The following is a 24,381-nucleotide window of genomic DNA, read 5'->3' on the forward strand; positions in this document are numbered from 1 at the left end:
AGCGCGGCTCCCTGCGGGAGAGCTCGGTCATGCCTGCATCCCAGGGAAGGACGGCGAAGCACCGGGATCAGCCCGGCCGCTACCAACGGAGCCGCCCGAGCACTGCGGACGTGCCGTTATCGCGAGACTCCGCGGGGACGGTCGTCATGGGAACGGCGGCGGCGGCTCCGCGGGTCCTGCCGCCCTCCCGCGGTGAGAACGGGGCTCTTCTGTCCCGCTCGCCTTCCCTCCCAAAAAATCCACGGGTGCTGTGGGCCATGCTGCTGGCAGAGGCCTCGTGTAGGCCAGAACTCCTCAGGGAATAGGGGGCTTCCCGGCTGGCCGCGGTGGGAAGCGGGGCTGCAGCTTCATCGGACGTGGAGGCACGTGGTGATTGGTGTAAAGAGGCCTCTGCGGGGGATGAGCCCGGGATGCACGAGGTGAAGTGAATGGATACAAACTACTCTTTTTCTTTGCCCGCTTTTTATACCTTGTTATGTTACAGACTTGTGTACAGGACTCGGTTTGCTCCGTTTCTTGTGCTGAAATAAAGAGCTATATTCACTTGGGCCTTCTGAGAGTTGCCAGCGCATGTCACATACTCAAGATGTTTAGTTCCTGGGAATTCACACAGTTTTTGCAGAGAAATATGCATTTCTGTGGTTTAAACTCAAAACAGCTGAGATGGGGAATGTGATCATTTGGACTTTGGAACTTCCCCCGTTTAACATAAATAGCTTTTGGCTGCTTTAGCTGTGTTCAAGATGTCTCTAAAATGCCCTAATTCTTTTGTTTGTGCTAACTTAGCCAGTCCAGTAGTTTTTAAGAAAAGAAAAAAAAAGAACCATGATAATTTCTCCGTTGTGAGATTACATTTAAGATTTACACCATTTGAAGTTTCTTTGATAGTAAGCACATTTGAATACTTTGGTTGGCTTGATGGTATAAATGTATATTTGCACCTATATTAAAAAAATGTATAATTGAGTAACAAGCTGATCTAAATTGGAAAGACCTCTCAATATGGAATTTCTAGAAAGGATTTGAAACTTGTTTGATCTACATCTGAAATAGTACAAGACTTGTATTGCTTTACTATGGAACTGATAGTTTGAAGGGTTGTTTTTGAATTTTTTCCCAATTTTAGGTAACAATGGACATTACAAGTGGGAGCGCAGATGACATTTCAAGGCCTGCATCTAGTTCAAAACCCAATTGTGGATCTTTGAATACATCTATAGAGTTACTAACACCAGAGCCACATTTGCAAAAGGTAATTCTCACCTTCAGCAGGTTAGAAACTCTATGCCTAATTCTTCATAAGAATGCTAAAAGGTAATATTCTGCTTTTTTAGCTTCATATGCAGTTCTGGGCTCTGCAGGTGTGCTAAGGGCTTATGTGAACATTCATGATGTGATCTGCTCCTTATGCAGCAATGGAATAATTTTTAATTTCATTTTGGTGAATCTGTGTTACTTTTATATTTGCCACAAAAAGGGTAATTTAGCACTGCAACCTGAAAAACTTGGTTGTCTTCCTTTTTGTATTTAATTGTATTATTAAATAAATTCTGTTTTAAGGTAAAAACATTTGAAATTCTGTCAGTAATACGTAAATACACAGCTATAGGTTGTTAATGCATGAGCAGTCTGTGAATAATTTCACTTTTATCCCATTTGTGCTTTTAAATTTAAATTGGAAAGATTAAAAGAAATCATTTGAGCAGTCCTCACAAGTTGAATTTTTGACTACAAAGTTCTCTCCGGGTATTTTTGGGTTAAGTTTAAAAACCAATTCATACTATTCCAAGAAATGTCAGCTCTAGGAATTTAGCAAAGTCTATTGGAAGTAGGTGTTAATCTGTCCTCTGAGAAAATTAGTATTGGGGATTAACTTAATTTTGGGGATGGGATATGAGATAAATTTGTTGGGATGTAGGAACTAGGACTTGGGAATTGGAGATTTAGATTGATTTACTTAGCTTAGTCCAATTGTGTTGTACCTCTGCTCACTTGTCTGTAGAATGGGGTCGTACTTAGATGCTTCACAGAAGTATTAAAATATTTTTTTATAGATTCACAGTCAGGTATTGACGTTAACAGCAGATAACTTTGAATCCAAGTTCTGATCTAAACTTACCAGCTATCGAATGGAAATTGTAATCTCTTGAGAGTGATGAATTAAGCATGAGCTTTTCAGCCTTTCTTTGTAGTATGAGCAAGAGATTGAGATGCTTCATGTTACAGAGCACTCACAGTGTCTGGAAATGGATTAGATTGTTTTACACACGGACTCATGTGTGGTTGTCTGTGTAATAATTATTTGTAATTAATTGTAATAATTTCCTAGCGTAGCAGTTCCAGATTTGGCAGTCTGTGGAATGACGAGCTTGAGAATCAAAGTGATAACTAAGGAACTGAGCTCTGTGTCAGACTTGAAAATGGTTCTTTTATTTAAGAAGTACACTTAAATATTGTGCAGAATTGTTGTCAGCCTTTGTGATAGCATGTAAGTATTGTGATTACCCCAAATCTTCTCCCAAAATATTTCTGTCTTTATGGTTGTAATAATTTGCATTTCATAGGTTGATTCACTTGTCAGTGTGGCTGATGGTTATCAGAGAGACAGTCTAGAAGATTTCTGTCCAGCAGAAAACAAAAGAGAGAAATCTGATGTCCAGGCAGTAAGAACAGATCAGCAAACCACAGTGGAGAGTACAACCTTCTCTCTTCAGAAATGTATACAGAAACCCAAGGAATTGCCAGGTGTGGAAATGACTAACACTTTCTTGGGTTGGGACTAGACCAAATATGATGTTTGTATAGTTTGGGTAAAATTCTATTGGTGGAAGGAAAAGAGGTTGCAAATAGGTAACATTCTAGAAAAGAAGATGTCAAAATCCATACCTTCACTTCTCTGCACTATTTGGAATCCACCTTTGAAAGAAATGGGTTATTACTGCCAGTAAAGTACAGCATATCTTTTGTGGCCTCGTAAGCTGTGATCTGCACCTTGGCGATGGCCTAAAAGATTGGGAGAAAGCATCTGTGTGTGTGCAGTGGGTTGACCCAGGCTGGATACCAGGCACCCACCAAAGTGGCTCTCTCAGTCCCCTCTGCAACTGGACAGAAGAGAGAAAATACAACATAGGGTTCGTGGATTGAGATAAGGTCCGAGAGAGAGATCACTCACCAGATACCGTCATGGGCGAAACAGACTCGAAATGAGGATATTAACTGAATTTATTACTAACAAAGTCAGAGCAAGATGAGAAGTAAAATAAATCTTAAAAGCACCTTCCTTCCACCCCTCCCTCCTTCCCAAGCTCTACCTCCTCCCCTCCATTGGCACAGGGAGACAGGGATTGGGCTTACAGTCAGTTTGTCACACGTTGTGATGCTGCTGGTCAGGGATAAGAGTCTTTCTGCGCTCCACTGTGGGGTCCCTCCCATGGGAGACAGTCCTCCGTGAACTTCTCCAACATGAGTCCAACCCATGGGCAACCGTTCTCCGTGAACTGCTGTAACTTTTGCATGGGTCACTTTTCCATGGGGTGCAGTCCTTCAGGTGCAGGCTGCTCCAGTGTGGGTCCCCCACAGGGCCACGAGTCCTACCAGGACCCTGCTCCAGCATGGGCCTTCCATTGGTTCACAACCTCCTTTGGGCACCCACCTGCCCTGGCATAGGTCTCCTCCATGGGCTACAGGTGGATCTCTGCTCACCCATTGGCCCCCATGGGCTGCAGGGGCACAGCTGCTCCACCATGGTCTGCACAATGGGCTACAGGTGAACCTCAGCTCTGGCACCTGGAGCACCTTCTCCCCTCCTTCTCCATTGACCTTGGTGTCTGCAGAGCTGTTCCTCTCACAAGTTCTCACTCTGCTGTTCTCTGGCCACAGGTACATCTGCGCTATAACTTTTTTCCCTTCTTAAATATGTTGTCACAGAGGCATTACTGTAATTCTGATTGTCTCAACCTTGACCGGCAGTGGGTCTGTCCTGGAGCCGGCTAACATTGGCTCTGCCAGACATGGTGGAAGCTTCTGGCAGCTTCTCACAGAAGCCACCGCGGAAGCCCCCTCACTACCAAACTCTGACCATGCAAACCAAATACAGTGTGTTCCATGGAACCATGCTAGAAAGTGTATTCATTAAATTGTTTTTATCAAACGTTTCACAGAGATCATGATCATTTGTTAGAAACTGTGTATCCTAACCTGTCCAAAAAATTGGATTTATGGTTATAAGTCATAGTATTTAACAACTGAATATTGTTAATACTAATAAAATACTTTGAATATAAGTATGCAATTTGTAATTTTAATTAAAGCACTTGCAGCAGTGCTTTGGATGGCATTCTTCTCATTCTGTAAATGGTAATGAATTAACTTTCTGGAGCTTCTGACTATTGAAAAACAGAGATGCAAAGGGCAGTATTTGAAGCAGAAGTTTGGATACTTTCTTCAAATTTAGTTAAGAACTGGGGCCAAAAGAAATCCCTTGATTCCTGCTCCTGCATTTAACATGAGTCCTGGTGTACTAGTCCATACCATTTTTTAAACTAATCCCTGCAGAGGCTCTGTGGGGATCCTTAACTCACAAAAATGGATCTGGGTTATTGTGAAAGGCTTTTCCCTGTGTTTTTCAGGATGTAGCTGTAATTCAGATTGTGAAGACACTGAAACATGGACTTTGAAATTCTGTGAACCTTTCCAAGGAAAATCAAGTACTGCAAAATCAGGTATTGCTTTTCAGGTGTATAAATTGAACAGTTTAATAAAACTTTTTCATTTTCCTTTTCTTATTAATGCTCCTAGGAGAGTTTGGGACTCAAATGTATTTGTGTGTCTATTATGTAGTTATAAAAAAATACTACAAATTGAAAATATATATGCATTGTGCTATTCAAGAGGTGTTGGATGAATTCTTTGTTTAAAGATTGTTTTATTAATGGATATTCACTTTCTTTAATGTTATGATAGAATTTAGTTTTACCTGCATTTGGTCAGGCAGAATCCAGGGTGATTCTTTCCAGTGCAGCAGTGCTGGTCACCAAACACCATACTTGTTTCTTCAGAACAGAAATTGGATAGAATTTAACCTCAAAACTTAACTCAGTCGTTTAAACCCATGTGCTGGGTTTAGGCCAGTTGAAATAAGGGCTCTTCTTTTACCGTCTATCCTTGGAGTTTCCCTGGAGCTCACTTAGATTTTTATAGCTTTTATAGCTTTCCCCTTGTTTTATCACTCATCCTTTTTACGGCATAAAGTAGACCAATGCATTACAATAAATGCTTGGATCAATGACCTCTAAGATTAGAAAATGAAAGAGAGTATTGAAGGACTCCAAAATTTGGGAGTCTGTGGGATAGGGACAGTGCTACTAGTATTCTACTTGTGATGTGGAAACTAAGTTTGGCCAGGAAAGAGGACATGGCATGAGGATGCTATAGGAAGGGGAGAAGCTGAAAGTGATCAGAAATTGTGGTCTGCATATTTAGGAAAGAAAAAGAGACAGTACAGAAATCTACTTTAATTAAATAATGGTAGTTTTCATAATGTTTCATCATTTCTATTTTTCATAGCAACATTATCAGAATCTGGTTTGTCTGAGATAAAAGTCAAGACTGAAACTTCTGTAACATTTAAAGGTAGAGATATTAGAAGGTCTCAACCCCAGAGTTATTTATTTCAACATATGTTCTACTTGTCAGGTTGAAGACATTATTTTTATTTTTAAACTTACTTTGTGATTTTTTATGATACTGTGGAGATGTTGTCAGTCTTCCATTATAACTTTGAATCAAATCCCTTGCCCAAAATGGATGTCTCTTCCTCTCCCACACCTCCATATCCAACTGCTATAGCTCAGAGGTAGATTCAGCATTCTGTTGCAAAGGCTTCTGTATTTTTCCCTGCTACAAACAGGTTTAGAAGTTAATATGGTATATGTGCTTGACAGTAGTTGTACTCTTGTCTATTGTTGTTAGCAAATTACTTGTTGTGCTTTTTAGTGTTTGGGGTTTTTTTAAGTTGACATGCTTCAAGCTTACATTAGTTTTAAATATATTCTACAGCAAACTTGAAATGTTCTGAAGACACAGATGTAGATCCTCAGATTCAAGCAGCTATAAAGAAAATGAATAAACTTGACACAATACTTGAAAAGCAACATCTTAAGGAGAAAGCAATTAAAAAACAAGGCAAAGAAATGAGGGCAGTGCTCTGGGAAGAACTTCAGGTTAGAAGTGTTCTGCTTATTTTGTGAATGGTAAATCTTAGACTAATGTCTTATAGAATTATATTTCACAGAAGCATTATTTTAATAATTAACTCACAGTTGGCTGATTAAAGTGAGGAAATTAATTTAAAAAAGTAACATTGGATAGGTTTTAATATATATTGGCTAGGCAGGCTTTGAAAAAAAGGCCATGGTCCTTAAAAATTGATAAGACTGATTGTCAAATATACAGCTGTCTAGGTGTGGTCTACTAGCATAGTATTATGCTCCAGTTAACTACTTGCAGGTATAAGTTGTGACAAGAGGTAGTGTCTGTGACCCCAGGATGAAAAGCGTTTATTCTGCTCTAGTATGACCATTCTTAAGCCCATCTATTTCAGTACTGTCTATTGTTGAAGAAATAGAGATGCCCCCTGAAAAAGGCATAAGAATGTTACAGCACAAATTCCTTCACACTATTCCTACTCTCACCTCTAGCAATTAAATGCCACTTTAAGCCTTGAAACAGGTTAGTATTTCCTCTGAGGTTAAGTATTGTATATTTTGCATGAATACAAATGTGAGTTGCTAAAAAGACATGACTGGTTTGACTGCATCTCATAATTTCATTGGATTTGGATTTGGGGCCACATATACGTTACAGAACTTCTTTGACTTGTGAAATGTGTCTCCAAATAAGAGATAATATGTAACAGAGGCTTTAAAGTTCCACTGTGCTTTTATCATAAATTCAGATGTTCATATAACCTCAAGAAGAAAATAAAGTAGTAAGTAAATGTTGCCACTGAACAAGGAATTTTTAATAGGGTCTGAAGTTCATTAGATTTGATAAACAGATGTGTTTCACTTTAAGGAATTTACTTTAAATATGTGCATGTATCTATATATTTACACTTTATTCCTTTTGAATAGTCTATCAAAACCAGAGGAGGCCACGAGGAGATAGAAAACACAAACCTTTTTTTAGCTTTGTTCTCATCGTGGCAGGATACAACTGGTAAGTAAAAAGAAATAAATACCCATATATAATTATCCTATATTTTGATTACTGTTCATATTTTTGTTGGATATGAGAAAAGTAAATCTTTCAAACTTTTACAATAGAATAATATTTGCATGAAAAAAGTGTATAAATGGAATATTTGAAAAATCAACTGACATAATTTGCATTAACACAAATGTAGAAATTGTACTTTACCATTAATTTTGCTTATAGAAACTGCATTTTTTCAAAGAACTGGATATTCTAGAATGGTGGAAGTCCAACAAAAGTAAAGACTGCATTTTTCAAGTTATTGGCAAACACACATGATCTTTTGCAGGAGGAGGGAGAACAAAACCAGACCGAATTTGTTAAGAATATATCATGTCAAATCTTTGCAAGAATGGTTTTTAAAAAATTGCTGTTTGAATAATCTGTGTGGGTGCTGGAGTTCTCAGAGACGTGTCAATCATGTGCACATTTTGCATCCCATCCTTCATCTGTATGCCTTTGGTGAAAGGGTTTCTTGGCTGAAAGGAAGCAGAATTTTGGTTCATCCTGTCTTTTTCCTTGTTGGGGAGAGAACAAAGATTTGAGGTCTGAATGGTTATAAATGAGCAGAAGTCTCAGCTTGAATGTTGGATGTACATGCATAAAAATGGTAGCAATATGTAATTAAAACATTTCAGCAAAACTTACTGTTGCAAGTAACCTGGTTTTATTTCTATGCTAATGTTTGGGTTATTAAGGGAACAAAACAGAATTTGATGCAGGTGATATTTAGAAAGTCTCCAGTAGATGTCAGTATATATTAAAAAAACAGTAGACAAGAAAGACTGCTAACAAACCTCCTTTTTTTCAAAGGTTACTCCTGCATCATATGTTTTCTGGTGTACTTTACTGACAAAACTCTGCATAGTTTAGATTTATATTTTTCCTTTAGCTTGATCTTTATCTTAACTTTTTGTAATATGCTAGTGTCTTACTTTTAAGGTCTTATTTATTTATTTATGTATTTATTTAAAAGAGTGCCCTCATAGCTGCATTTGTTGATACTGAAATGGAACACAGTTCATATATTTTGCTTTTCAGAACTTGAATTTGATAGAGCTTTATTAAGTAAATTACATAGGGGAGCTATTTAATGATAGCTTTTAATGTGGCTGTGAAATCAAACACAAGTTCCAGGTATAAAATTGTTGATAACTTAAGTGTCCCAGCCTGTCAGGGACAACAAAACCCTCTGGCACACTCACAGCAGAAATGTAAATCAGAAGTTAATTAAATGGCCTTAAATTCATTACCCAGTGGTCTGTATATCAAAATCATACTTTTGAGTCCATACTTCCTAATACTGGATGTTGTTTGTTTTTTTCCTTGTGAAAAATACGTAATTCAAGTGGTTCTTTGCAATATAAGTTCTTTTCTGTAAGTGCTAGGTGTATAGACTGCAAGTTACTGCTATATTTCTAGTTGATACATGTCAATACTATGATTTCTTTTGTTTGTGTGGCTGAAACAAGTAGGGTGCTGTTTTTCTAGACTATACCCTTGACCTAAGCCACTTGGAAGTCTAATAATTCATGCATAGGCAGACACCAGCTGTGAAAACCTGGATACTTCATTTTCATTCAAATTTCTAGATGATTCGCCACATGGTGTCTGCAGAGGCATTTGAACTTCAGGGCCTTGGGCAATGGCTTTGAGAATATGATTATTTGTCCTCTATGGGCAGTAGTTGTTAAAAACAAAAATATGAAACAGCATACTTATTCATGAGTCACATCTTACACTTTCCCCCTTCTTTATTTCTTGAGAAGTAAGGTGTTTATGTAATTTATCCAAGTGAATTTCTTTAACTTTCATGTGTGAGATATAGCACTATACACATGAAGCTAGATCTTCTTTAGATGCACTTCAGTTAAATTTTACTGAAAAAATTCCTTGCAGATCCCTCCCATACTAAAGAAAATGAAATATGTACTTCAGTAATTCACACACAAATGAATCCAGAGGATTATGATTGTCATCAAGACCAACAAAGCAAGGGTAAGCTTTATTAATTGTACAGTTTGTATTTTTGGATATGACAAAACAACATGCAGTGGGTGGGTAATGAAGACTCGGCCTTTGTGGATAGGCCAATGAAATGGTAAAAAGCAAGGTTGCTTACTGGAATGGCAGTAGTTCTGACTTTTTTTGCAAATGATAAAAGAGAATAGTTTTGTGACTTATCTAAAACATTTTACTCAACATGCTAAGAAAATTTTTACTTTTGGGTTTATAAAACCACTTGCCTTTCATTTCAAAATGAAAAGGTGTGTAAGTGATATATGCTAAAATGTATCATTGGTTCTTCATGGAAATTCTTTAAAATATTGTCTTTGCTGTTACTCTAGGGTATCATAACTTTAATTAGTAGGCTCATATTCAAGAAACCATCTAAAAATGATGAGTGGTGCTGTATATAGTTGCAACTATTCTGTTTTGGGTTTTTTTCAGCAGAAATTGTATGGATTTGTGACAAATATAAATCTTCAGACAACTTATTTTATATTTTGTTATGCTGATTATTGTAAAGTCTGCATTGCTTTTATGGATTAAGTACTTTCTGGCAAAACTCAAACACCTACTGATTGTTTTAGAGATCATTTGTTAACGTGCACTGTATAGACATTTAAAATGCTGGTAGTAGTGTAGTGTGTCTAACACTTTAAAATAAATAGAATTGCACCTTTATGCCTCTGTTGTTTCCCCATTTGAAATTTGAATTTACGTGGTTGAGTAACTTTTCCCATGTTTTGTGACATATGAAAAATAGCTTTGGCTGCCATTGCTATCACCTGCAATTGTTTATTTCTTCGTCATCTACCATTCTATGTAAACAGAAGGACTCTGTCTTCCTGGTGACTGGCTAAGATGACAAGGACATAATAAACCTGTGTTCCTCAAGGCTGAACCATTGATGGCATCAAAATCTCTGCAGTTTGTAGAATGTGACTGCATGTTTTAGTTTTTGAACATGGGCCTCATTTTATCACTTAGTCCACCAATATGCAACCTTAACTTTGTGGGCTGGAGCAGTGCTGTGCTTTTCATTTCTCTCTATTCCTATCATGTGTCTTCATTCTTCCCTTAAAATGAAACTTCCACCCTCAAGATTTCTGAGTTGTGCTGGAGTGCCACTGAATAGCAACACAGGTTTCATTACCAATATTCAGGACAGCAGTGACTTCTCAAGCTTCCAGTACACAGAGGTGGTTGGGAGTTGCGATCTCTTGCTCTATTTTGAGATATTCTACATACTCCTAATTTGGGAACGTGTGAAGTAGAGATCGCTTACAGCTTGTGGGCAATACATTGCTTAAATGACTTTTACTATTTCTTCTGGAGGCTCGTGATGTGGTGTCTGAATAGCTAAGACTTGCTGTTTTGGTTGCTTTTGGAGTTCTGTGTCACAGCTGTCATAAAGGCAGACCCTGAACAAGAGGAGCTTAACTTGGGAAGAAGAATATATGCATTAGTTTGATATTATTGCTTCAGCAGTCTCATTGAGATTGGTACCAAATCTTTGAAATTTGAACCAAATCTACCAAAACTCATATGCAAAATTTGTTGAGCTGCAATCTCTCTTTTACTTACCCATGTCAATCTTCAGTGTTTTCTTTGTCTCAGTGATCCTGTCTGTCCATTCTTTACTTGAATGTTCTGAGATGTTCTGTATGTAGTTCCCTCTCAAAAACTCTATCTACAGTAAGAGAAAGATATAGCTTAAAAGTAATGTATATCTTGCTGTTATGTTGGTGTTTCGTGTGTTCTGCTTATTTCAGAATGCGACATCTCTTGTTTATATTGATTGGTAAGTTCTTATATGATCCAGTTTCTTGACAGATTCAAGGTGTTGCCTGGTAATGTTAAAGTTTGGGATGCTTTCAGTAGACAGTTGTGCATTTGAACTGTGACAGGTTTTCTTGGTCAGATCCAACACTTCAGTCCTTTAAGGTTTTTGTGTAAAAGGATGCATGGAATTTATTTCATATTTTTGAGAGTTTGCTTTCAATCTTTTCACTCTGAAAAAAATCTACTTCCGTGTAAACTTCCATAGCCTGTCTTCTATTATCTAACATGTCAAATTTAGTTTTTTGAAGGCAAAGAGCCGACTCATTTTTCAAATCTCTACTTTCCAGAAAAGCAAAAATACCGTGACTAATTTTGAAATAGTTCTTGAGATTTAGAAGTTGGTTGTATTTGCTTAGGCTTGTTATTTAATGTGATAAATATTTGCTGTTCATAAAGGAATTGTTATTTTAAGCCTCGTAAAAGTCTCTGAAAAACAGAATACATGCCCACGTTTTTGTGATGGATAGAACCCATTGTTATTAGAATATCATGTGTCTGTTTAATAGATTTACAGCTCTGTGATGAGTTTTATTTTTTAACAAAATTTGTTTTATAAGCTGTTATAATAATATCAACTATATCATCTGTTTTTCAGCTGTTTTATTTAGAAAAATGTACTTGATATGTCTCCAAATAGTTCTGTGGTTTTCAAAAAATTATTGTCTGTTTTTTTCCTGATGAGAAAACTACAGTGATGATAGGGTTTGAAGGAATGCCGTGGCTTTTAAGGCTACCATGTTTAACATTTTTGAGGTCAGAAATCCAAAAGTACTTTAGCCTTTATAACATTGAATGATCTCATATAATAAAAAGTTAAAAATGAAAATAGATTTTGACAATAGCTATGTTTTAAATATAACCATATTGTTTATGTAAATAATGAAAACACCATACAAAAAGTTTGTCTATAAACTTTATATGTTTGCTAAAGATTTAAATGGGATTGCTGTTATTGCAGCTCTTACTGAACCAGAATAGGAATGATTATAACTTAGAAACTTTTCTTCCTCAAACTTCAGATTATCCAAATGAATTAGAAACAGAATTAGAAAAAACAGCAGAGAAAACACATAGCAAAAATAAAAGCAACCAGGATTTCATTAAAAAGAACATTGAGGTAAGCATTAAAGTGTCAAATCATTTACATTTTGTTAAGTGTTAGCTAAATATTGGTCTATAAGTACTTCTGGAGACAGTGTTTTTAAATCAGGAACATTAAAAGCTAATTAGACATAAATTAAAAACCTTTCTCTTAGAACTGTTATTTATGGCAGAGTACTATATAAGGTAGATCTCATCTTGGATGATCATATTGGTGAGGATAATACTGCTTCTGTGTATTTGCTAAAGAGTACTGGAAACTGAATTGTTCTGTTTGTGCCTGGCCATAGCTTGTTTTAAGGACAAATATTTCCTAAGACTTATATTTACTGTTAAGTTAAAGGAAGATGTCCTTATACATAGATAAGGAATAGATATACAGGTTGTTCATGTGCTGGGTCAGGAACTGGCTGGAGGGCCGGGCCCAGACAGTGCTGGTGAACGGTGCTGCGTCCAGTTGGCAGCCAGTCACTAGTGGTGTCCCCCAGGGATCAGTGTTGGGCCCAGTCCTGTTTAATATCTTTATTGATGATTTAGATGAGGGGATTGAGTCCATCATCAGCAAATTTGCAGATGACACTAAGCTGGGGGGGAGTGTCGATCAGCTGGAAGGCAGGAGGGCTCGGCAAAGGGACCTGGATAGGTTGGAGAGTTGGGCTGATTCCAATGGGATGAGGTTTAACAAGACCAAGTGCCGGGTCCTGCACTTTGGCCACAACAACCCCCTGCAGCGCTACAGGCTGGGGACAGAGTGGCTGGAGAGCAGCCAGGCAGAAAGGGACCTGGGAGTTTGGATTGACAGGAAGCTGAACATGAGCCAGCAGTGTGCCCAGGTGGCCAAGAAGGCCAATGGCATCCTGGCCTGGATCAGGAGCAGTGTGGCCAACAGGTCCAAGGAAGTGATTCTTCCCCTGTACTTAGGGCTGGTGAGGCCACACCTGGAGTGCTGTGCCCAGTTCCGGGCCCCTCAGTTCAGGAAGGACATTGAGGTGCTGGAGCAGGTCCAGAGAAGAGCAACAAGGTTGGTGAAGGAACTCAAGTACAAGTCCTATGAGGAGAGGCTGAGGGAGCTGGGGCTGTTCAACCTGGAAAAGAGAAGGCTCAGGGGAGACCTCATCACTCTCTACAACTACCTGAAAGGAGGTTGTAGCCAGGTGGGGGTTGGTCTCTTCTCCCAGGCAACTATCAGCAAGACAAGAGGGCATGGTCTCAAGTTGTGCCAGGGGAGGTTTAGGTTAGATATTAGAAAGAATGTCTTTACAGAGAGGGTAATCAGGCATTGGAATGGGCTGCCCAGGGAAGTGGTGGATTCTCCATCCCTAGAGGTTTTTAAGAAGAGACTGGATGTGGCACTTAGTGCCATGGTCTAGCAACCGCAGTGGTAGTGGATCAAGGGTTGGACTTGATAATCTTGGAGGTCCCTTCCAACCTGGCTGATTCTATGATTCTATGTATAGCGTGCATGGGACCTCTTTTTGTCAGAAAATGCATCCCCCAATTTTTGTGCTTTTTTTCCTTTGAAGACCTACTATGTATAATGATTCCTCATCCAGTGAAAAATATTTGCCTCCCTGCTATGTCACAGACTATTACAAGGTTATAAATTTATTATATGTAGGCTGCTATATTTTTCTGTCAGTGATAATTTGTATTATCACAATAAGCAAGTTTTGGATGTTAATTTCACAGAGTTTAAAAACTTTGTTTTGATCGTGTTTGAGCTAATGGAGTTCTAAAGTGTGTTTATTTTTTTGTTTTTGTAAATATTTCAGCTAGCAAAGGATTCAGGAAACCAGTTTGTTATGCTTGAGGGAGAAAGGAAAAGGCTAATTGAACTATTGAAAGATACAGAGGATGGAATTGAATTGCAAGGTCTTGAGGTATGAAAACTTTAATCTGTCCTGTTGTATTTAGCTTATTTTTACAGTAAATCTAAAACTGATCTTAGTCCTACCATGGAGTACCCTACTGAGACAGGAGAGAAAAACTGGACAAATCCTTTTGTATTTGTCTCCAGGAATGAATTTGCATTGGTTTCTTTGTTAATTCTACTAACTGCAGAACTTAAAAGAAAAGTTAGGCACAGGTAGAAGGAGCCTTAGAACTACACTCGGAGTAGATGACCTATTTATTCTGCATAAAGTGTGAAGTTGTGGAGTATCAATCTGAATGGCTGGTGCTGTAGTCTCAGGCAGAAGGGCCAGCAGCTATTTTCAGAAAACTCCCAATGGAGTTTTTTAAGGACATGACCTTAAAAATGCAGCAATTGAGGAAGTATGCATTGATGAAGCTTACATGTCCATTTAGAAAGATAACATGACATCTTTCTGTGGCTTCCAACTCTGTCTTAAAAGTATACAGAGTGGACAAAGTCTGCTTAAGTATTAGACATTTATGCTTTAATATAATATTGTTAAAGAGTGTACAGTCTGCATACTGCAGCAGGAGCTGAAGTAGGTAAAAATACATTTCCTCACAGATAGTAAAAAAGAATATTTGATTGTCCCACCAATCACTGCTTCTAGGAGAGTCTGAGCACTAAAATGATTCCCAGTAATGTGAAGACATCAAATAATCTTTTGATCTCCCAGCTACTTGGAGATTGCCTTTATCTCTTACTGCCTTGAGGGGAATATCACAGTGAAGATGTTCTTGGAGACTCTATTGTTTTACAAAAGCTACTAGGATGGAAAGATAAAATTTCATTTGGAAAATGAATCATACTAGGAACTTACAGTACTTTTCAACTATAGATGGTATCAGATATGCTAAAGATACATGTTTTTATAGAATGAACATCCTCAAACAATATAAACTTGATGTAACTCTTCAAGAAACTTGCATTTTAATAAGTAAAAAGATATGTTGGAAAAATGCTTTGTGTAAAGAAATTAGGTGGCTTTTCTAATTTACTTTACATTAAAAATTACATTATGTTAAGTCTACAGTAATGTTATGAGCTTCTTCACTACATTTGTAAGTATACATTGAATAACGGTATCTAAGGAGAAAGATGTGAATTCTGCATAGATGAACAAAATATATCCAAGGTCCACTTTCTGTTTAATTTATACAGCTAAAAATGATCTGGAGTAAATTATTTTTCAGAAGGTTAAGTAACAACTTAGGTGTGAGAGAAACAAAAGCAAATGCAATAGTATTATTTTTAAATTGTTTCTTCCCATATTTTAGTTCTATTTATATTCTAATAAGGTCGTGAAGACATCCAATTCATTACTCTTTTCTAAAACATGTCTAAAATACATCTTTATAAATTACTGTTTCAGGATATGGGGTAAGGAGATGAACTTATTGTTTTTTCCATCTGAATCCAGACTGGTTATGGAAACAGAGGACTAACCTACCCATGGTTTGTGACATTAAACAGATCTGTAATTTACCCAATTTCAGTGTGATTTCTAGGTTGACAGTCATTGGGTCTTTTTGCTCTAGGGAAACTAGTAAGTATACACTGTGTTTTGGCATTTTCAGAGCTTTGTGGGGCAAATATAAGTGAAGGAGTCCGTATCAGTCAGGAAAACCTGATGGACAAATGATTAAGATTATATAAATGTGCAGTATTTTAACAGTAATTGTTCTTTCACAGTAAGATAAAGTAGCAGCACAGATAACGTATCCTTTGCTGATTGTTGATTGTTCATGTACAAAGGTTTAAAACTATCAGCCACACTCAGCACTTGTGTTCATCAGATGAAAATCTTCAAGTTCTGTAAAATTACAGCAGTCTTCCTGTTTACCTGACATTCGTGCCCTCGCTTTACATAGGATGCTAATATAATTTTTTTGAACGTGAACACTGGGCTTGCAGATTGAATTTTTTATCTGTGTAAAATACTCATCAATTAATAATGTTGCACAGAGGTATTTGACTTAGCTGACATAGTTTAGCATTAAAAAAATGCAATGGAAGTTCTTTGGTCTAATGTTGATCTGTGGTTAGGAGAGTTGATTCTTATTTTACTTTTAATTTGTTGCATATTAGAAGAACAAAATTAAAGCTCACTGGATCATTATTTAATCTTTTATCTGCGCATTTATGAAAAGATTGAAGGTATTCTATTGGATCTGCTTGCAACAGGCCTGGCATTGCAAACCCATGTGAGGGTGACAAAATGTTCAGCTGAAACTGAACTTTGAATAGGAAGAAACTGGAGGGAGAGGATTGTGGGGGATTTGTTTTTGGTTTTCTCCTCTTGTTGGAAAGGTCAGTGTTTGATTAACGATGCTGTCTCTTCTGTTCTTTCCTGATCAAGGACATGTTTCAATTTGAGGAGATGGTTCTCCATTTGATAAATGTCAGCATTTAAAGATCTGAAGATGTTTTAAACAGCCTTATGTTAGTAAACATAGTTTTCTGACCTAGGGAATAGTGGCCTTTTTAGTATAATTTATTTTACTAATTGCGAAAGTATTTTCTCAAAATGCATAGTTATTAGGTTTTCTTTTTCTTTAAGCTGGTGTCCTTCACAAAATTCAGAGACATTTATGCAGAACAGCTAATGCAAATTCTGAGTAACAGGTACCTTTTTTTGCACCAATTCTCAAAGTATTGAGGCATCAAGGCAAGGGAAAGTGTAACCTTTACCCACATTTTGTATTTGGCACATGTCACTATCATGTTGGCATGTATCTATAGATATTTTACTATTAATATCTGCTGTTAAGTAGATTGCCTCACAGGACATGTGTGTTGTTGCTGTATGTTTCTTATACCATGAACAAGAATGGTAATTTGTGGGTTACTCTAGTCTATACTAGATCATCTCTTCAAAGAAAAAAGCTCCTAACTCTACTATCAAAATGGAATAAAAGAAAGGATAATAGTTACTTAAACCTGTCTAGTCTGGTGATTCTTCCTCTCCCACATTTCAATTCTATTATGGGTGAGGCGTTTCCTATAACTGCTTTGTAACAAAGATCATGAGGAAATTATCAACTAGTGAGTAATCTAGACAGCTTCAAGCTGACCCAGGTAATTGTCCAACTGATGGCCTTTTTCATCTTATTTTATTCTGACTTTTAAAAAACTGGTGCAATCACATAGGCTAAAGTAATGTTTTGGAGGCTCTCAGTCAAGGCAGATCTGGCTATGCTGTATGAATTCTTCTGTATAGTGTAATGTGGATTAGATAACTTCACTGGACTCATACTACTAAATATGTCAGATATCCGAACAGCACTTCTCACTTTTTGAAAAGGTGTTTTATGAGTTTTTAAAATATTTTACAAGTACATATTCATGCTAATCTAATTGTCAAAGCTGAAGGTGCAGGGGTATAATTTGTTTCAGATGTTCCACAGTAAGCACTGACTGTGCTGTTATAAAAGTATTGTTCTGAGTTAACACACAGGAAACATTGACAGGACAGAAGCTTATTTTCCAAGCAAAACCATCTTAAAAATACAAAAGAGAATGTGTGAGTCCATTTCACCCTAAAGTAAAGTGACTACTGGTGTAATTTGGATATTTGGAGCATGGGATATAAACACTGAGCTGTAGCTAGTGAGTCCAGTTGCATCTTAATGGACTCCTGTAGAGTAATTTCTGTGTATTTGCGCTGTGATCTTCATCTCTGATTAGGGGGTGGTTAATGTGACACAAACGTAGAAGCATGCTGGATAGTTATGTTTTGATGGTCACTGTCCCACCTGAACAGATGTTTCCAGAAAGCTGGGAAGCATCTAAGACATTTGTGAGTGGCTCTTTTAGAATCAGGTCAGGTCCGGTCAGGCTTACTGGTTGTGTCTCATCATACTTATATGAGAAAGCATTAGAACTGATTTTGTTTCACAGAAAGGATGACTCTCTCTTGACTATTTTTTTTTAATTTATTATGGAGGCAATTTATGACAAGTGTTTGGAGTATGCTTTTTTCTTTTTGAAACTAGTGTGCTTTAGGGTAATGGGAATGAACCACAAATGACCTCATAGCAATGGTATTGAAGTTGGAAGCTGATATTTCCTCCTCTTGTATGGATGCAACTGCTTGAATGGCCAAAGGACTAATCTGGAAGCTGTAACAGAATAGTGGACATGAATTCTTTGCAAAACAGATGTTAGAGTCTTAGGGCAAGGTGCTTGCCCTATTCTGGGTAGGAAAAAGAAAGGAAACCAGTAATACACTCATGTCCTTCCCCACATCCCTGCTCTTCTAAGGTCTTATCTACTGTTTCATTGTGGTGAGGACAGAGATGTAATCTGCTACTGTCATGCCCGTTGAATGGTGGTTGTGCATGCTTCCTTCCCTGAGTGTTGAGGCAGGAGTACCAAGTTGCTGTGGAGAACCTGCATCTATCTGTGAGTATGAGCTCATTTGCTTGGGTTAAGTGGACCAAGCTCACTCACATTATGCAACTGTCTGTAGTAGGAGTGTATATTCATATTTGTTATTCAGGTGTTACTGCTATCAAGAGGAAAAAGTCATGTAAATCACAATCAGGAAAAAGAACTCTCTGCTTTCTACCTCTCCTAGTCTTTCTGGGCCTCTAGAAGGATGGCAGCTACTGACCTCAGAGCAGTTCCTTTGATTTCCTATGGATGCTGTGTTTCCTTCTTTGGTGATGTGCTGCAAGTATCATGTTACATCTCATACCCTCCCTCTGAAATTTGGCTCTGGGTGTTTTCTGCCATAGCATCAATCTCTGCAGTTCCATTCCAAGCCTAGTTTTGGTCAGGCTTTCTCTCTTTTTGACTCCTTTATCAGATGGAAAGTAATTGTCCTATTAGACATAGCTGCTGATTGTATTTCCTTCTTTGGCTTGCACAGGGGTCTGTTGCTTCCACTTCCTTCAGAGGACAATAGAGAGTAGTGTATTATGTTCCAGTTTATTTGGATTTCTAAAGTGCTGCTGTGAAGGTGTGTTTGCATATGTAGCAGAATAGATGTGTCTCTGCATTTGCCACTAGACTTTGAGATGCAAGTTTATTGGGGTTGTTCGAGAAGATGTGTTTGGTGTAGATAAGAACATCTCATTATGCCTGTGGACTTTCATTTGTCTTTTTTAAAAACAAAAAATACCTTGCTGTTTCAGTTATGTGGTCAGCTCTCTGTGCTGTTCCTTGTACTTAGTCTGTAAAATAATAAGCATGCAAGCAAGAAGTGCTGAGATGGTAGAGATAACAGAAGTGATTTAGGGTGATGTTGAGGAAACTCCTAGTGCAGATTCTGAGGGCTGTGCTTTTCCACTTCAATATTAGCATTGAAAATGTGAGCTTATAGCATGTTCTTTATGTTTGCTCTTTTAGGACTGGTGGGTCTTAAATCTGCCAGACACTTTCCTCTTCATCTCTATCCTCTGCAATATCTTACAAACACTTCTAAATTGATTTTCACGTCAGTGGCATCAGAAAGTGATGCTTACTGTGCAGCACTGAGCAGCAAGACGTTTGTGCAAGTTAGGCAATGACAAGAAACTTTTGCTTCAAAAGGGAGCTGAGTCTGCCATGTTGAACAAATATATAAACCACAACAGGGAAGAGTTTGCATCTGTGGAAGGGAGCTGTGGTTGGCATGGCATGACATGAAACTGTTTTAAAGGTTTGACTAACTTGGCTAAGAGGCTATTAAGTGAGATGTATGGTTAAGAAAAAGGGATTATCTATCCAAAGAGCTTCTTTTGGCATCCAAAGAGCTTCTTTTGGCTGTACAAGAACTTGATCAAGGTAGTTGTATAACCTTGAGAAGAATGGAGGGGGAACCTGGGAGCTGTCTGATTGTTTTTTGGCCAACTGGCATGAAGGCAAAGCATCTGGCTTTAAGCAATTTTATTTTAGGGCTTCTGAGCAGCTAGTCTGTTGAGGAAACAGGCTTTGGACTTTGATAGAAATAAGTATAATAGTAGCAAAAGTCTGTTTAAGTTAGCACAGCACATTTTTTGCTATTAGATTTTAACAATGCATGGAGATGTATGTGCTTTCTAAAAATAAAATTGTATATACATTAACTTGCTGCTTGGTTATATTTTAAAATGAAAATGTATGCCTATAGTTGTTCTGTCCATATCTGCTTTTGAATGTGCTAGGTACATGAATATTTGGGAGATTTCAGCTATATGGTGAGATGGGTGAAAATGTCCATTTTACTCTTAAGTATGCTCATTTGAAAAATAAATACACTTGATGTGTAACTGCCTTTAAGATCTTTTTCCTTTGGGAATGAGGTTTAAGTATTTTCTGTACTTTTCAATAGGAGAATGTATCTGTCTGGCTAGCACCAGGAGAAGGGTACACACCTGAACCCACGGAATTTCATCTCCTAAATGAAATAGACATTAAGCTTCAAGCACTACTATCTGATGGGGAGTTTTCTGCAATTTCCAGCTCTTTCTCAAAACCTCCAAGCCAGATTTGTCAGGTAGGTTACAGAACAGAGCTTATGCTGCAGATTTTTTGTTTGAAGTGTACGTTGAGATCAATACAGCATATGTCTGTCTGTATTTGTATCTTTTGCATTTTTCTTTAGTATCTTCTGTTTGTTCTCCCAGTATATGTGTTAAGGAATGAAGTGAAAAATTTTGGCTATGGAAAAACAATTTGTTGCTATTTTGAATGGTATGTAATTCAAGGACTGTCTTGTTTTTAGCATTTTTGATTCCACACTTTTAAAAATTTTTATGTTCAGCAGTTGGTAACAGACATTTTTAGCTGCATGAGGGTCCCAGTGGTTTTTTTCAACATAGTAACAGATGATAGTTCATCTTTGGGAATCAGAATTAGGTTTCTTCTTATCTCAGGATTCCAAAAGTGCCTCTTCACTTGTGATCAGAAAGATAAAGCAATGACTTTAGAAAATAGATTGGAATCGTATGCCCCTTCTTTTTAGTGGCCTTCATCTTTTTCCCTTGCCAACAATATTAAGAACCCATAAAGATTAAGAATCAAGGTCTCAGCCTTGGGAAGTGATTGTTTGAATTTTGTGCTTAGAAGACTCCAGTTTATCCCATGCCCCAGTAGTATTGCGTCTACTATAATGGGGCATAAAATAAAAAAACATAATTCTTATTTTGCACAAAGCTTGTTTACTTCTGTAATATTTACATTCTATGGCCAGAACTGGTATATCAGAGACAGTTACCAGTGTATGAGAAACATTTCTTTAAAAGGCTGAAATACCTCAGGAGGTTTTTTCCCCCCCTCTTTTTCTAAGGTCACTTTAATGTAATTTTTGTATTGACTTATTTCTGAACGTGAGGCTTTGTTTTACCTCTAGTGGTACCTTCTGTAGCTCAGTTCTAGAGGAGTAACATTTTGATGTTGATCATTTACCAACTGGGATTTAATGTGTGAAAGAGCACCTCCCTCTAGTTGGTAATGGCTTATGCAAATGCAGTTGTTTCCCAGTAAATTCAGTTTCATGGACCTGAGCTTGCCAATGATTGCCTGATCTTGTGTTCAGTGTTACGAGACATCAGCTTGAAGTTAATGCAACTGCCTGTGATAATGAACTCTCTGTTTGGGAATGTTTGTTCAAGTGGTTGTTGTTGCTTTCTTTCAGGTAATAGCTCAGAAGTATTTGAATAGAAACTGGCATTTAGGTGTATGCTGATTGAACAGTAAAGTATTATCTTTTTTGAATAATATTAAACCTAAAACCCAAAAAGAAGTAGTTAATTCCTTATGTTACCTCTCATTCGTGAAAAGCAGTTGCCCTTCAACTTTGTTTTGCAGCATATAAAAAGGATTTTAATTTTGAATTTTAGAAGTAATTAAAACAGAATTAGCTTAGAGTTGCATATTATAAAGCTGCATGTTCTTTTCTTCCAAGAATTGCACTAGATACAACTTTCAAAATGGAAACACTTAATCACCACTGTCTCAGTGAGAGATCTGCTTTCTGACACTGATGGATACTTTGACAGGATATAGGAACTGTACTGTGACTCTGAAATCTTTAATAAATGGCATTAATTGTAAAAACCCAATAATTTCTGTTTGCTTGGTTGTCTTAAAAGATAAGGTAATCAACATTGTATTGCCTTGAGGAGTTCTTTCATACTTGTTTGGGATTTTTTGTCCAAAAAATATTCCCTTTTTCAATTATGGAAGTAGACTATAGTTAACAGTTTAAAACTAAATAAGTACTCAAAATTATTAAAAACTTTAGAATATACACTAATTTTTCAATTAATGAACTCTGATAGCCTATGCTCTTTGCCTCCACTTCACCAAAGCAAATGATTTTCATGGGTGTATCTGTTTCAGGGCATAGTTAGAAGCAGGTTGATAAGCTGATCAGCCAGTTTTATGCCTCAGGAAGATTGTATGACACTAATATATTTCATTAAGAGGGATTTTGTTATTATTTATTTATAGGATTTTGGAGAAAAGGGAATGCAATGAATAATTTTAGACATTTCAAATACTCTTGCATTATATTTGTTACAGCTTTGTCTGTTGCTAAGTACTTGTATTTTATCTTGTGTAAACATATTTAACACTTATTATCTACAGATCTAAAAATCATATGAGGTAGTCTCAAATGGACTTTCACTATGTACACGTGCTATATAATTGAAACATAAAATAATGAAGTATTGAAATATTTGAAGTATTTGAAACATAGACAATAAAATGTTTTCCTTGATATAATACTTTCTGCATTTATTCTATGGTATCTTGAGAAAAATACAAAAATATTACTAAGTGAGAAAAGCCTTAACTTTACTTATATTGTCTGAATTCTGATCAGTTACTATTCAGGGATGAGAGAAATGAAACTATGACAACTACTTCTGTGAAAGCAGCAAGTTAATGTTCCATAGTAGTCAAATATTCAAATAGATTATTAGGAATAATTATGAAAGCAATACAGAATGAAACAGAAAATATGACTGTCTGTTATGGGAAAATTTACTGTCATTGGAGTACTACCAACTATTGCTGATTGTAAGTAAGATTTGTACTGTGTTAAGTTTATTTTCAAGCAGCTAGTAGTTTGATTTAAATGTCAGAACTCATAGATTTGCTAGATATTTAGAAGTTGTTTACAGATATAGTCTTTTGTATATTGTAGTTGAGAAATTTTGTGTTGAATGTTGAATTGCGAAGGTTGTTTTTCTTTCCAATTAGACATGCTACTTGGAATTATTTTCCTTGTGTGTATCTATTAAGATTCCTTGAGCTGCTTCTGAAAATAAGAACGAATAGAGTATGATTTTATTATACAGCTGCTGATTGTTCTTTGGTTTGAATTGACTATCAAGTTGGGTGGAGGGTATTTTGCTTGGTTTTTTCCCCTCTGCTGTTATTTGTATCCCTTGAATTCTTCTACAGAATCTTTGGTTTGCAAGAGAAAACTCTGTTTTTTTCCAATCACAACATAACTGCAGTTTTGCCAATACTTGTCGATCTTAATGAACTGAGTTACATGTAATATTGAACCTTGAATGTATTTGGGACTTCAGGGTCCAATTCAAAACTACTGAAGGATGTGAGAGTGTGTAATCTGAATCTTTAATAATGGTCGGGCAACTAACTACAACTTACAGAGAGAGGATTATTTCTCATTTACCATGCTATCTAGTAAACAAAAGCTATCATCATTTCAGCTCAATTCTTCCTTTCCTTTCTGGCTCAATTCTGATCCCAGTATGGTTAATAAGAGCAAGCTTTGAATCAGTCATTCTGTCTCCCCTAGTCTCAGTGCATTTTTATTGTTGTGGTAGAAATTAAACATCAAAGTATTAGCTCTGGAGACTAAGAAATTCCTCTTAAAATGCAAAGGGGAAGAATTCTTTTACTGAAATATGTCCAGCCTGATATTTAGCTATTGTATTTGAAAATGTGCATAATGAAAATTATGCATATGTAGAATTTGACATTGATACATTTCTGTGTTTCCTAGTAGAAATCAAAAGAACACCCATCTGGCTATGAAGCAGTATAAAGTCATGTGTTTAACTTCCATCTGTTCTTTCTTTTGTCAGGAGTCTCTGCTTTATGCCAACAGAAGCCTAGAAACAGTTCCAGGTGAAAAGGTTCTGCGGGACAATAAGGAAAAACGTGATCAACAGAATCGTCTGAAAGAAATAGATCATAAGCTGGAATCTCTAGAGAGAAATCTTGTAAGTGTCCTATTTTTGTTGGTTTTTTCTTCCCTCAGTCTGAAAACTTTGGAGTTTATCATTCCATCGGTCTTAAAATAAAGTCAAATTTTG

The 24,381-nt window shown here is 36.9% G+C and overlaps 1 protein-coding gene across 4 annotated transcripts in view; it reads left to right on the top strand.

The window, feature by feature from the left end:
- Positions 1 to 155: 155 nt before the first annotated feature.
- FSIP1 (fibrous sheath interacting protein 1) overlaps positions 156 to 24,381 on the top strand; it is a 95,860-nt gene continuing 71,634 nt past the window's right edge. For all 4 annotated transcript variants that reach the window (XR_004357548.1, XR_004357549.1, XM_032690596.1 and 1 more), the window contains exons 1-11: positions 156 to 419; positions 1,127 to 1,252; positions 2,565 to 2,745; positions 4,629 to 4,721; positions 6,058 to 6,221; positions 7,134 to 7,218; positions 9,154 to 9,252; positions 12,123 to 12,220; positions 13,977 to 14,084; positions 20,415 to 20,579; positions 24,151 to 24,288. Coding sequence is in view for 2 of the 4 variants with exons in the window: in XM_032690596.1 (XP_032546487.1) it covers positions 411 to 419; positions 1,127 to 1,252; positions 2,565 to 2,745; positions 4,629 to 4,721; positions 6,058 to 6,221; positions 7,134 to 7,218; positions 9,154 to 9,252; positions 12,123 to 12,220; positions 13,977 to 14,084; positions 20,415 to 20,579; positions 24,151 to 24,288 (1,266 nt within the window). In the remaining 2 variants the exon portion in view is untranslated. The remainder of the gene's footprint in view (positions 420 to 1,126; positions 1,253 to 2,564; positions 2,746 to 4,628; positions 4,722 to 6,057; positions 6,222 to 7,133; positions 7,219 to 9,153; positions 9,253 to 12,122; positions 12,221 to 13,976; positions 14,085 to 20,414; positions 20,580 to 24,150; positions 24,289 to 24,381) is intronic.

Source organism: Chiroxiphia lanceolata, chromosome 6, assembly GCF_009829145.1.
Source record: "Chiroxiphia lanceolata isolate bChiLan1 chromosome 6, bChiLan1.pri, whole genome shotgun sequence".
Taxonomy (NCBI): domain Eukaryota; kingdom Metazoa; phylum Chordata; class Aves; order Passeriformes; family Pipridae; genus Chiroxiphia; species Chiroxiphia lanceolata.